Genomic DNA, 15,817 nt, shown 5'->3' with positions numbered 1-15,817 from the left:
GTCTTTGTAAGACACGCACAATATCATTTTTCTTGTTAAAATTGCATCACAATGACTCTCTTTGACTTCTTGAAATCAAAACAACAATCACTGGTCCTGTGATAACCTCACCACATTTCCTATATGCATTTATTTGAGATTTGAATGTTAATTATGAGTTTGGTGTGTAATTTGTGTATATCTGTTCATTTGGTGAATTATCTGTTAGGAATTCTATTTTGAATTTGAAATTGAAAGCCTAAATGAGTTCAAAAACCGAAATTGACGAGTTTAATTAGGTTGTTATAATATTTAGAGCCTGCTGGGAAGTTTGATTAAAAATTGATTCAGTTTAGTAAAATTAAGTTTTGAACAATTAACCCTAAGCCTTAATTAGTTAGCTTAATCTCTAATTAGTACTCTAAACTAATCAACATGTATAAAAAGTGTTAAGAGAGGTGAAATAGCTTACCTTAAGAACAAAAATCTGCTGGAGAGTTCCTAGAGAGGGAGAGAGTCCATTTTAGAGAGAGAGAGAGAGAGAGAGAGCTTGAAGATTTTGCTAGAGGATTGGAGAATTTAAAAAGAAGATCAAGATTGTGCAAGATTAAACTTAATTCAAGACTCTAGGTATGGAATTCAACCTTAATTCATGTAGATAACTCACCTAGCTAATGAATTCATGGAGAGTTTGAGATTAAACACAAGAAATGAGCTAAAAGATGATGAAAATGGAGCTAGGCATACATGCATGCATAATTCCATCATGTTTTACTATTTTGAGCATGAGTTATGGTACCCTTGTTGAATTTGAAGTTAAATTGCATCTATTCTTTGATTTTGAGAAGTTTGAAGATTTAAGTTGATGAATTGTAAGAACCAAGTTCATTGTTTGAGACTAGTTGCACGGAGCCGGAGCCGGAGCCGAGCCGTGGGAAAGTGGCCACTTAAAGGAATCATAGTTTGGGAGCGCTTTTATATTATTTTTATTAAATATATTTTTAATTTACCGATATAATTTTTTTTTTTAGATTTTCAATTGACATCTATATATGTTATAAATGAGTTATAAATTTTAAATTTTTATACATTATTTAATTAATTAAATACAACATAAAAAATATTTTTTTTAAAAATGAATAGCAGATAAAAATTCATTCTAAACATAAAAACAAAATGAATTAATAAATTTAAATATTATAAGAACATTTTAATTCATTCTCATTAATATTATCATAAAAATAGGTGTCTATAAATAAATAATAAACTTTAAATTACAAAGACAAAGAAAAAAATTAATGAAGTGATATTATTAAAACTTCAAAACATAGATACCAATAAAAATAACGAAGTTATATTCTTGAACCAATAAAATAGTGGACTGATATTATTTAAAATACATTATCTCTAAATAAAATATTATATAATAAATGATCAATTACATAAAGCATAAAAACAGAGAGACACAAAAAAGAAGCGTAAAAACAGAGAGACAGAGAGACAGAGAGAGACAGAGAGAGAGAAGGAGACGGAAACAGAGACAAAGACACCACCAAGAGAAGAAGATCGAGAGAGAGAGAGAGAGAGAGAGAGAGAGAGAAGAAGAAGATAGAGATTCTTGTACAGGAGATCAAGAGAAGAAGATCGAGAGAGATCGAGCTTCATTCTTGGACTGATTCACGTTTCTATCTCATTAGATTACCGATTCTTCCTCAAAACCGCAGATCCGCGATTTTTCCTCAGGTGCGTCTCCATGTTACACGATTCTTGCTACTCAATCATCGAGAGCTCAAGATCGCATTTCTCTCGCAGTAGAAGCGCGATCCACATGCGATTCTTCCTCAGAAGCGCAAAATCGCGTTTCTTCCTCAAAAACGTGAGTCCCTTCCACGATTCTTGCTACTAAGGTTTGAGAATTTTGAAGAAATGAGTTTAAAACTCCTCATGCATGGAGGTTTTGTTTTCAATTTTGTCAAATTCATGGAGTTTTGAATCTATGGTTTCAAATTAGTTATACTTCTATGTTTTTCAAAGTATTTCTAAGTGTTTGGACCAACCATGCAAACCTATGAAGTATAGACTAATGTTTTGAAGCTCAAAATTCTGTTTTGAAAACTTAGAATTCGACCTCGTCACTCGGGCAATGAAGTTACCGCTCAAGCGCACATTACAAGCATCCAGTAGTTTTGCAAAGTTTTGTAGAACATTCAAGCAACCAAGAGTCCGCTCGAGAAACCTCAATTTTCATTACACTTGGCTTGAGCGACCATCGAGCCTAGATTTCGAGCATCTAGTACTTTTGCAGACCATACAATCCGAACAATCGTGCGCTCAAGCGAACTGCCATGTTCCAGCATATTTTTGAAAGTCGCATTATGTCCATATTTTCATTCTCATTTCTTTCCAAGCATTCTTAGGCATGAATTAAGTCTCATGAATGAAAAAATTAATTAGAAATGGACAAGGAATTGAATAAGAAAGGAATGATTCAATTAAGCTATGTATTTCAATATGTGTATGATCATGTGTCATGTGTAGGTTGATCCACGGAGACGTGACAACAATCTAATCACTATGAGTAATATCTTAATAAAGATATTTTCGTATAATCTATTTTCTAAATGTTCTATTGTGGTAAGCTTTTCTAAACTTGTGATTTCTTGAATATGAATGAGTTTTCCATCCATTTGAACGATATGCTATTTGGGAATATAACTGGTGAAGTGTAAAAGTGTATGATGGACCTAAGGCCGTTCTGTATTTCTGATAAGGTGGACTCAAGGTCGTTCTGCATTTCTGATAATGTGTTTGACCAAATGGTCATTATATTGATTTGATGCAACTGTAATCAATTGGACCCAAGGTCATTCTGATTAGCTATGTTTTGTTCTATTCAGTACATCTGTCATATCTGCTACATTATGGACCAGAGGTCGTTCTACCATGTATTGGACCAGAGGTCGTTCTATCATATAGGCCCCGTTTGATATAGTTGTAGGAAAGTGATTTTAACTTAAAACTTAACAGCTTATAACTTATAGCTGTGAACATAAGCTGATTTTTTACTTATAAATTAAGCTTCTCCTCCCCCACTCAAAGAATAAGTTGATTTTTGACTTACAAAAAGCTATAAGCTGTATTGTTAAACTGAACCAAACACATCAAAATAGCTTAAATTAAGCTAAAAGCTGAAATAAGTTAGAAATAAGCCCTACCAAACAGGGCCATAATGGACCTGGGATCGTTCTGTTATGTAATGAATTTGATATAAAAATGATAATGTTTAAGTGTTGGAACTCATTCATTAAACCCTTTACTTTGATGTTATTCATTGGGCTTCTAGTTCACCCCTTCCCTTATATATGTAGGCAAACAGTAGGATGTTTGGCCACTTTTAGATATAAAAGGATGAATTCTTATTGATTACAAGAGAGGATAAGACATTCAGTCAAAGCTATCACTCATCATTATTCAGGGTAATAAAATAGCAAGATTTGTGCTAGCCTACATGTAGGGCTGCAAACGAGCCGGGCCGGGCCGAGCCGAGCCGAGATTTAATATGTTTGGGTTTATTTATTAAAATTTTAATGAGCTCGAGCTCAAATCCGAACCCGAGCTCAATAAAAATTTAACGAACCAAGCTTAAGCCAAGTTGGGTTAGGCTTGACTCAAGCTTGAGCCTTAACAAGCCAGAGAAATTATAAATCCATACTTGCGTATGAAATCAAAGTTACAATTAAAACTTTAATTATACAAAACATTAATAAATATACTTTAAAAAAAAAAAGGAGGCAATATAATTAATAAAATCTACTCCTGCTATTATATAAATGTATTATCTATAGTTAGCTATTATTTACATATAAATAAATTTAGTTGTTATTTACATTTATATTACTTAAATATATAAATAACATATTATCATATTTTTTATACATATTTTTACATTATTTAATACATAAATAATATATTTATTCTATTATTTAAATAAATGTTAAACGAGCCAAGCCAACGTGCCAATCTTTAGTATGTTTGGAGTTATTTATTAAGATTTTAACGAACTCAAACTCGAGCTTGAAAGCAATAAAAATTCAGTGAACCGAGTTCGAACGAGCCTTTACGAAGCCGAGCTCAAGCTCAAGCTTAAGCTTGTTCACGAACGGCTTTATTCATTTGCAGCCCTACCTACATGTGTACCTTGATCTCTTTTTTCTCCTTTTTTTTTAATTAAATCTGTGTGTTTTATGATCTTATTAGTTGTAACTTAACAGTCCAACGGTGTTAGAACAATGAGATTCATTGAACCAAATCACAACTTGATTCAAGCCAGCTTCAGTTTCTAACAACACAAAAAATAATAATAATAATAAAATGAAATCCATGCTAATAGAATTTCAAAATACTTCCTTATTTCATAATGCAAACTGGCTGAAAACCTATAATTTCTGCTGAAAGCCACTTCACTGAACATGAAAAGATTAAAGACCACAATTAAGTTACCAACTACCATCTTGATGTCACTCAAAGTTCAATCGTGAATTACCACTATATATTGTGGATCTATTTAGTAGGTCAAGTCTACAAAAACAATTTGAATATTTTACTTCTATAAAAAACAGAAATTAAGCCTTTTAGGGTATTAAATGTAAGAGTGGTCCCAACTACTTTCCAATTTTTAAATTACAAATGAAAAAACAAACAAAAAAGAAAAGAAAAAAATTGACAAAAAATTTTACTATGGAGGGCAAGACAAACTTTAAAATTAAACACGTTAAGAATTGCAAATCTAGCAATCAAGTCCAACAGTGACATAAGGACAAACGCTTCCGATTACTGCCTACAACTAGTGGAAATTCTTCGCCATAAACTACTTATTTATCACTTTTAAAGGACGAAACTTCCAATCCATTCCAACAAAATAAACAAGCAAACTACTAAAATCAAAACCAAAAAACATAATAAATCTTACATGACAAATCAACCGCTGCAACATAAACTGGACGGGCCTGCATTGCTTCTTCTTCATATCCTTCCACTACGAAACAAACAAGATATGACTAATCTCAGATTGATCACATGAAAAAACACACATATAAAGCTAAGTCACAACTAAAACCCTAATTCTCTGTTTGTTACTACAAAAATGAGGTGGAGACCTAAATATTCTGAATCTTCAAGTTTTCACAATTAGAAAATCAATTTAACAACCTCTGATCTCTGTAATAGTAATTCAATAAAATTCATATACCGATTGTCATTTTTCATACTATACCAAAGTTTCCCTTTCTTTTGAACATGAAAATAAAGGAGATCAAATTTCAACTCGATTTTCAATTCCCAAACAACCAATTCAACAAATATATACACATACAAAAAATACGTACAAACATCCAAATGCATATGATTCAAAAATCTTTGTGATTACTCAGCACATTCAACAAAATATTCTGAATTTTAAGTTTTCACGATTCGAAAGCCAATTAAACAACCTCATCTCATCTCTAGAATACTAATTCAACAATTCGCATACTCATTCTCATTTTCATTCTATATCGAAGTTTCAAAGGAGATCGAATTTTGACTCGATTTTCATTTCTCAAATATCTTCAGCAACCAATTCAACAATTATATACATAAACACATCGAAAGGCATAGAATGGGAAAAAAACAAAAAAATAAATAAAAGCGTATTAGTGATTACTAGGCAATTCGAGATCTATGAAGGAAGAGATGTTCTCGGGGCAGGAGTCGGGGAGAGAGTAGCGAGAGATGGTCTGGGAAGAGAGGCCATTGAGAGTGCCGCAGAGAGAGCAAGTCCAAGCCCACTGTTCTTGCTCGCAGTAGGTGTTGTAGTAGGCCCAGCAGTTCTCGCACCGCGGCAGAAGATGGCCGTCCGATCCGTAAAGGGGAGGGTTTCCGCTCTCGTCCTTGGCGGCGAACGGCGTTATTGTCACCCCCCACGGCAGCCCCGACGACTCCAGTGCGTCTGGGTCCATCGGAAACCTAGCCACTGTTGCCCTCACCGCCATTGATGACACAGACAGAGACAGAGACAGAGAGAGTAATTCTTAGTTGAGGAAATGCAGAGAGCGAGAGAGAAGACGGAACTGCGAAAGAACGGAGATTTTGGAGGTTTATTTGTAATTTTGTGGATTTGTGAGGGATGAAAAGTGAATTTGCGAAGGTGGGGGCGTATGTTAGTGGAGTCAATTCTGAGGCGTATCTTAGCTGGTACAGGAGCTCCACATAAGGTGGGCCAATAGGCTTGTGCCAGCTCACATTGCTCAATTCAACAATCAGGTGTGTTTGGTTTGTATTTTAAAATAATAGAAGAAAAATTTTCGAAAATATGTTCGGTTATAAAAAATTTCAAAAAAAAATTAAATTTTTTTTTTTTTTTTTGTCTATTACACATCAATCAATCACTTTTTTTTCCTCTTATCCTTCTCAATTATTTTTGGAAAAATCGGTCTAAGGTCCCTATCCAACTTTTAGTAATGAATTAGGTCCACAATCTGTTCTTTTGTAGTTTAAGGTCTCTCACCCCATCCTCTCTCCATCCACGTTGTCCTGAGCTTGAATCGGTGGCGTGATCAGAAACGTAATCATCATCACTCTGTTTCTGAAACACTGTAACAGCTCTGCGATTTGAGCTTCTTCCTCAACACCTTCTCCTCCGACTCCTCCCTCCGCTCTGCCACCGTCGCAGACCTCCGCGCCGTCCGGATCTGCAACCCGGCCTGCCTTTCCTTCTCCAATGGCGCACTCTAGCAACCTCCCCTGCGACGGAGACGCCATTTGCATGATCTGCAAGAAGAAGTCGGCGGAGGACAAGACCATCACCTGCAAAAAAGGTTTCACAGCCTTAGACCTCCTTAACCAAAATTTCTCTGATAGTATTGACAATGATATTAGTCAACTACTTCTTCAAGCTGGAGCCAAAGAAGGATATGCACGACAAAGTTTTGAAATCCAAACACATCATCATCCCCAACCACCACCACCTCCAATCCCAAAATCACCCAAGTTCAAAGAAATGATGGTCTTGTCTCTCTCTTCAATGACCAAATCTGTGTTGTTGGCCATCTTCATCTTCTTAGCCGGGGCTACCTACACATGTCTGTTCAGTTTGCCGGGAGTATGATTGTCCAGAGAAATTTGAATTTCCTCTGGATTTAACCCAGAGAAAATTCAAATTTCTCTGGATTCAATTTTAACCGGTTTCTTTCAAGGCAAGTTATTGATGTAAGTTTGATAGAAATGATGGTCTTATCTCTCTCCTCAATGACCAAGTCTGTGTTGTTGGTCGTCTTCATCTTCTTAGCCGGGGCTACCTACTCATGTCTGTTCAGTTTGACAAATATTTATCCACGGGAAAACCGTGGTGTTGAGTTGGCAGCAATAAGCTTTAAAGATCTTATATCGGCTTCTCATCGATTTACCAAAAATCTTCTATTTCTTGGTGTTCAGTACTGTCACTTTTGCTGGGAGTATGATTGTGATTCTGCTAAACACATGGTCACTGGTCAATGAATGGTCACTTTGCTTTAGAGCAATTCTAATGTTTCACACCTTGGCAATCATAGTTATATATATATATATATATATATATATTCACAATTTCCAGAGAAATTTGAATTTTCTCAGAAATCCAGAATTTCTTTGGATGAAATTTCTCTAGATCAATTTTATCTGGATTGAAATTTCTCTGGACCAATTTTCTCTGGATTGATGTTGAGGGACCTTAGACATCATGAAAATATTTGATGTCCTTTATACTATAAAATCATAATATCAAGGACCTTAAAAAAAATACCTCATCTCTCATACACATCTACTCAATTATAACAAAATATCAAATTGTTCCTGTAACAACCCAGATTTTTAATTATTCTATAAAATTTATACTGATATTATTTAATCTCAGTTTAAAATATATATAATTTATTATATATTATTATGCATAATTTTATAAAATAATATAATTAGTAAAAATTTAAGGACCAAAATATAAATAAATAATAATAATAATATAGATAATAATAATAATAATAATAATAAATGTGATATTAAAATCAATAATTAATTTTTTATTAATATACAATAAAATATAATTATATTAAAATATTAAGTCAAAATGTAATTACCTTAAATATTTATATAAGATGTATATAAATATAAATCCCATTTCATAATAAGCAAATTCGGTGAAATTAAGAAGCAGATCCACGAGTTGATTTGGCTGAACACGTGTTGGCCAGAGATTGAGTTTTCTCCGTATGAATAGGGAGGGTTGATCAACCTGTGAAGGAAGGAAAGAAAAGGAAAAGAGGAAAGAAGGAAAGAGAGATGGAAAGAGAGGAAGGAAAGGAAAAATAATAAAAGTTGAAAGGATTTTTGATAGTGAAAAGAAAGAGTAAGGCATTAAAGTTAACATAAAGTATTTTACGTATGTTTTGACTGATCAAAATCTATTTTATACAAGTATATTTTATAAATTATTATAAAGTATATTATTATTTCAGTTACGTGGATTATTTTCTGAACCCTATTTTATACAAGTATATTTTATAAATTATTATAAATTATATTATTATTTCAGTTACGTGGATTATTTTCTAAATCCTATTTGTTAAAAGTGAAACTCATGGATATGTTTGTTTTTATTTTGAAGAATATTTGGCTATGACCTTATATACAATCATGCTTTGCAAGTACCACCACGGGAGTCCCACGCCTTGGGGGACTTAAATAACCATTGGCTTCTGTTTGACCACTTTGTGATCCTCTATTTGTCATGGATCCATTGACCTCTGTTCTGTGCAAAGCAAAGTACTGTGCGGAGCTAAGTGCTACACTATTGCGGGAGTCACCTCTAGAATCCGTACGAGTTACCTTTTGAATTCGTACTTCTGTTCTGTGCAGAACTAAGTGCTATACTATTGTGGGAGCCACCTCTAGAATACGTACGAGCTACCTTTTGAATTCGTACCTCTGTTCTATGCGGAGCTAACTGCTACACTATTGTGGGAGCCACCTTTAGAATACGTACGAGTCACCTCTTGAATCCGTACCTCTGTTCTAATTGTCACTTTTGTGACCTCTGTTCTGTTTTGTTCTGTACTGTGGTTATGGTTATATATTTACACAATTTCTGTAATTCAGTTTCTGCCACTTAAATGATTTGTTTACTAATGATCTATTTACCAAACTGAGTTATGTAAATGTTTTGACCTAATTAACTATCCATAATTATTTCGTGTCCCTTATACTCTTAGTATAATATTTCTCACTCTGCCAAGTACTTATAGTTGTTTACCAATTTTCAGGAAACAATACAATTCAGAAATAGCTTTTGGAAAGTCTTAGATGCGGGGCTGTGGAATAGAGACACACACAGTATTTTTATGATATTTCTCTATGTAAATATCGACCTTTTTGGTCAATAAATTTCGTAATAAAAATAGAAACTCCGGTGATTATTTTGGTACCCTCATTTAAATATTACTTCCGCTCGCGTTTATTTATTTGTTTAAGAATTGGCCGTAGGTAACTTCAATTACTGGTCATCACTATGCTTAACCATTGGGTACGGGGAGCAGGTCGTGACAGCTCCAAACTCTCAAACTCCAAAACTATTTTCAAAATATATAATCAAAAATATTTCTAAACTCTCTCCCCAATTTTTTTTTGAAAATTTATCTCAAAACACAAACCAAACACACCAAAGATGTTCGAGATTGACCAGGCCAGGCTGACGATTGTATTCAGGCGGCACAACCCTGATCTGGGAGAAGTAATTGGTCAGAATATCGTCACGTATGCATTGTGATTAATAAAATAGATAATATTTATAATTTTGTATTGAATAATTACAAAATATATAAAAAAAATATATAGTAGTTTGTAATTGATAAGAAGTACCGTCACGTGACACATCAAGATGAATCAATAATTTTTTTTTATCTTAAATTCAAACTAGTGTTGCGGACTCAGAATTGCAAACAAGTTTAATATTATTATTTTTTTAAAAAAAAAAATTGTCATTTTTTTTTTATCAATAAAAAAAATATTGTCATTTAATCATTGGTTTTAATACTTGAAATGTTAATTAGATAATTGATTATTATACTGTAATAAACACCAAAACACTTAAAAACCTACATTATATAATTGTAATACATTGTAAAGTCTTTAAATTCTAAATTTTCAATTCTATTTTCTTAAATTTTTTGAATTTATAAAATATTGAAAATAAAAATAGCACATGTCATGTAATCATTACCTCTTTTACCTTCAATTTATTCTTAAATGATAGTAATCTATACTATCTATATAATCAAATGTAATTTTATCAAAAGCCTCCAAATATTCATTCTTAAATTCTCATAATTTTAAAATTCTATCTTTCTTAGGTAGCAACCCTCTTTGATTGTCGTTCATGTATTCAACCATGTTTGATTGTCTTTCATATTTTCTATTTTCCCCTATTTTCTATTTGTTTGATTAATTAAAATGAAAATTAATTTCATAACTTATGGATAATGATTTGAATTTCATGTAACACCTTGAAATAAAAACAACAACTCAATCCATAATATTCAATAGTAAGCACAAGCTTGAGAAATGTTAACTTTCCATTGATATTCCCTGACCTTACAAAAGATGATATATGCGTGTATAAATTCATAAATTCTAAATTCTAAATCTATAGCATGTGACATGTATAGGTGAATTGGAACATAAAGAGATACAGGTAAGTTATGCCCTAATAGTTACATTTTTCTAAGTCAATACTTGGTACAACAAAAGTGAGTTCAATTCAATACAGTTAAAACTCATGGCTTGTACAAAAATAATTACATCAAAAGAAACAAAATTGGCTCCAAGTCCTCTCAAGTTACGTCCTTAGTGGACACATATCAACAGCACCTAAAAGTTGTTTTCCACATAGGGTGAGCTAAAACACATTAGAGATATTCAAACACGACATATGAAGCTTAACAAAATCATATGGTGAATGCAATGTAATGTCATGTCACTTTTCCAAAAACATCATGCTTCCTCTTCTAAAACAATGTCATGTCTCAATAGAATGTGATTCAATTCAATAAATAATACTTTTCCAGTTAGAAAATAGAGCAGTGGATACAAAACACTAGGAATCTCTAGGTACATGTCTGCCAGTAAGCTATACAAACACTACCAAAGTCATTTTACCGGAATGTGATTCAATTCAATAAATAATACTTTTCCAGTTAGAAAATAGAGCAGTGGATACAAAATATTAGGAATCTCTAGGTACATGTCTGCCAGTAAGCTATACAAACACTACCAAAGTCATTTTACCGGAGCTAACTGGAAGGATTGGCTCCTAACCACGCGGGTTTCTAAACTTTCACCAGGTACACATAGGCCAACATAATAACCACAATCACATCCCCTAACTAGATTCACCAAGGTATACACCCATTTTTCTCAAAACAATACATTTTCAATGTTTAAGTATAATGCAATGCTCAATGCAAGATGTATGTGTCACGCCCCACTTTTATGCCAACAGATACCATTACCAAATCCTTTATTATAACACAATTTCAAAGATCATGCACGGAAATTCAATACAATAACGAGTACTATTATTAAAGGTTCTCTCATTCGAATATGAAGTGAATGCAACATGAGTTAAAAATAAATAAATTGCTGGTGGGCTTACATATTTTAAATTAAAAGAAAGAGTTTAACCATTTTACATCAATAGCATTCCGCCCACAAATAAAAGGCCCCATGGCCAACACATAAAGAAGATCCTCGATCTTGAAACACTTTTCGACGTTCACCTGAAAAAAGATTAGCAACATGGGATGAATATAAAGTCCAATAGGGATCCCAGTTTGATCCTAAATAATAACAACATACAGATAGCTATAATCATGAATGTTTTATATCATATCATTTACATAATGTGATGATTTATACAGAAATATACTTACATAAGAACTTTTCTCAAAATCATTCATTTCATTCAACAACATAAGCAATTCACTTTCCTTTCTTCTTGTTAACTTTTACCAAAATTTATATGATAATAATAAATTCCTGAATACAATTTTACAAAGCCTATTACGTTTTCTCCCACTTTCCAGACTTACATCCGGTTTGCCTTTTGAAACATGTTCACAAGTATTTGATGTCCTTCACATTATTCACAATCTCAATACAATACCTATGTCTGTTTCCAACACATTCATATCTATACATATATACATCTAATACGAAAGGAAAACAACAAGCAACCAACAACTATTTATTCAACAAATGAGACAACTCGGCCTTCCTAAACCATAACTATCATAACCTATAATATACACAGATACACTAAGACAATAATGATAAATAAGTTCTTCTCTACCTGCTTTAAGCACAGTAAGCCAAGGATACACATTTCCATAATGAAATGCTAATTTACCATACACAAGCTAAAAGGTAATAGTACATCTACCAATTTATCAGGCACTGGCTGGAAGGTAATGGTACCTCTGCCAAGTTCTCCAAACGCTAGCTGGGAGGTACTAGTACCTCTCATTCTAAGCGCGGCCAATTATCCAGGTGCTAATTGAAAGGTAATGGTACCTCTCATTCGAAGCGCAAGCACATTCCCAACCATCACATAATTTAACAAATATAAATAACTCGAGTGTACTACATATACATAATCTATTTAATATCACAACATTATCCTCCACCGATGACCAAAGACAAAACCTCTAAGCATAAATATTTAAACACACATAATACAATAATCTGATGTTCATTTGACCTTAAGTCCCAACAATAATGATAATAACGATATTCAAAAGCTTTAAAATCCATCCCCAAGCATCAATTCTAGATTTACAGGCCTTGTTTGGTTTGTGTTTCTCAAAAAATTTTGAGAAAAATTCTCTACAAATAAGTTTTCAAAAGTAATCAAACCAAACAAATTTTTCAAAATTTTTTTTTCAAAACTTGTTTGGTTTACAAGTTTTCCAAACAAATCTCTCTCTCATACGCATCAAATCAATCACTTTTTCCAAAACTCTCTCTCAAAATAATTTTTCAAAACATCTTTTGAAAAAAAGTCAAACCAAACAAATTTTCGTACTTTTTATCTCAAAACATGTTTCTCAAATACAAACCAAACAAACCCACAATATGCCATGGTTTCTTTCTCTTATGAAAATCAACTCTTTTGTTTTCCAAGTTAACATGTTCAAATCTTTATCCAATATCCATCCTCTTTAATTTACAAAACTAAATCCATTCTCCTTGTTTTGCAAAACCAAAATCCATTCCATTTGTTTTAGAAAACTAAAATCCATGAATGTCAAAGCCATAGCTCAACTCAATTTAACATGATTAATCAAGAATAATCCCAATACCATGGTTAATCCACCCATTTATCAATTAACACAATTACACAATCTATATAATCAAGCACAAAATATTACACAACTTTCTCTCATCTTTAATCCATAAGTCTATAATATTAAATTAAATCTTTTTTCTCCTTCTCAATATCAACATGCTAAACTACTCCCCAAAAAACCCAAACAACAATTTATATAATGATTTCTAACCCCCAAGTAACAAACCCTAAATATCTCTCATATGATTTTTCAAAAAAGAACTTCAATGTACATGGCTTTTATGCAGTAAAAATCCACCACATATCTATCTATAGACAAAGTATTGAAAAGGAGCAAGAAATCCCTACCTCTTGAAGCGAAGAGGAGACAATCCAAAAATCATCGACGACAAAACCACAAACTACTCGGATCAATAGAAAGCCCTTGACAAGATCTACAATCTTTCCCAAAGGACCAAGGTAAAAAATGGCTCTAAGTGAGTAGATCTGAAGATCGAAGTGTGAAAAAAGTTAAGTTTAGAGAGAAAAGAGAGAAGTCACAGTTTGAGAGGAAAAGAGAAGGAAAAATAATGAGATGAAAGTGCTTTGGAACTTATTTATAGTGGCTAGGCATTAATAGAACAATAGCCCCAAAGTCAAATGAAAAGAATAAGTCAAAAACCCCCAAAAAGTAAGATCCAAACTGACCCAAAAATCTAAAAATTGCACACAATGGTCGACCCTTCAGGAACAAAAGCTGAGACACTAATGCGTGCAGCAGGTAAGGGTCGACCCTTGGAACCCCTGGTGTTGACCCTAAATTTCAGTAGCCAATTCCAAATTCAGCAATAGACAATGGTCGACCCTTTTCAGATCGATGTCGACCTTTAAGGCCAATAACAAAAGGCAAGTGTCGACACCACCAAGACTAGTGTCGACCCCAGAACAAGATTTCTACGTTCCCAAACAACTTTTCAACATAAACAAGCATGAACGAACAATCCCAACAAGTTTAAATCGATTTATACTTCTTCAAAACCAAGATACAACAACACCAAAGATTCCCAAAATAAAATAAGGATTCAAATACACTTTCTAAAAGTTTTAAAGGATACAAGTGCTACAATATGGGTAATTAGTTTCAATTGACCTAATCTCCATGAAATTTCTACAACAATCAAAGCTATCCTCCACTGATAGCCCAAAACAAATATTTCTAATCAATAGATAATTTTCCAACAACACATACAATCTCAACATTTCTTCAAAATGGGAGTGATACACATATCCAACTCCACCATTGTTATCAATGTGTACATTCATTTCATCCTTTCAAAAACTCAATATCAATCATTTTTCTTTCATAAATCAAACATCTATGATTTTTTTTAAATCACACACCCTTTTCTTCCAAAAACGCTTTTAAAGAAGAGATTTCTAACGTCTTAACATAACTCAACAATAAACACATCCCCATAACCTTTCTTAAGGACCTATTTGAAAACCCCTCTGTCATGACCCAAACTCGCCCCTAGAGGTTTATACCATAACCGACCAGTAATCCCAGATTACCCAACCTCAAAAGACAGAATTTCAAAATATATTTAATTATATGGGACCAAAAACAAAAGCAAAAATATAAAATTTGTCCACTGAGCCTGTGCATAAATAGCATGTACAAAAGCATTTTTGTAGATTAATAACTCACACCCATACATATATATATATATATATATACATAAAGATCTCACATGTCAAAAATCATACATATGTCATAACTATACAAAACCAAAACTTATATACAGACATGGTCAAACGTGACCAACAAACGAAAGCAAAAGAAAATCAAAAGACAAAAGCCTCGTGCGCGAGGCAACCTTGGTTGACTTCACAAAAACTCGATACTCCTCCATAGGTTCACTAAAGCTAGACATCCCACTGCTCACCTACATACATATATATAACGGAGTGAGCGAAAACCCAGTGAATAACATCAAAGTAAAGAGGTTATGTGAATGAGTTCTAATATTAAATAAAATCATTTTCGTAATAGTTTCATATCATAATGGAATGACCTCAGGTCCAATATATGACAGAACAACATCAAGTCCAATAGATAGCGGAACTACCTTGGGTCCATTCATTTATGGCTATATAATGATCATTCAGTCAACTCATAGCAAATGATCAGACTTGTCAGATGTACAGAATGACCTTCGGTCCATCTTATCAAATATATGGAACGACCTTAGGTCCAATTCAGTTATACTGAATGACCTTAGGTCCATCATATGTTTTCGTATTCATCAAACACATTTGCAGATATTATGCTGATCAGACAGATAGAAACTCATTCATACTTGCAAAATCACAATTTCGAAAAAGCTTACCACATTAAGACATTCAGAAAATATAGTAAGTAAGAAAATATCTTTACTAAAATATTATTCA

General features: G+C 33.0%; 1 protein-coding gene across 1 annotated transcript in view; it reads right to left on the bottom strand.

The window, feature by feature from the left end:
- The window catches only part of LOC114287316 (sec23/sec24 transport family protein), a 20,127-nt gene extending 13,968 nt beyond the window's left edge, over positions 1 to 6,159 (bottom strand). Inside the window, exons 1-2 of the mRNA XM_082906275.1 lie at positions 5,681 to 6,159; positions 4,949 to 5,014 (exon numbers count right to left, since the gene is read on the bottom strand). Coding sequence (XP_082762401.1) covers positions 4,949 to 5,014; positions 5,681 to 6,008 — 394 coding nt within the window. The 5' untranslated portion in view covers positions 6,009 to 6,159. The remainder of the gene's footprint in view (positions 1 to 4,948; positions 5,015 to 5,680) is intronic.
- Positions 6,160 to 15,817: the final 9,658 nt, after the last annotated feature.

The sequence above is a fragment of the Camellia sinensis genome, chromosome 14 (assembly GCF_055761805.1).
Source record: "Camellia sinensis isolate YWXY chromosome 14, ASM5576180v1, whole genome shotgun sequence".
NCBI lineage: Eukaryota > Viridiplantae > Streptophyta > Magnoliopsida > Ericales > Theaceae > Camellia > Camellia sinensis.
This window is presented reverse-complemented; position numbering and strand designations above follow the sequence as displayed.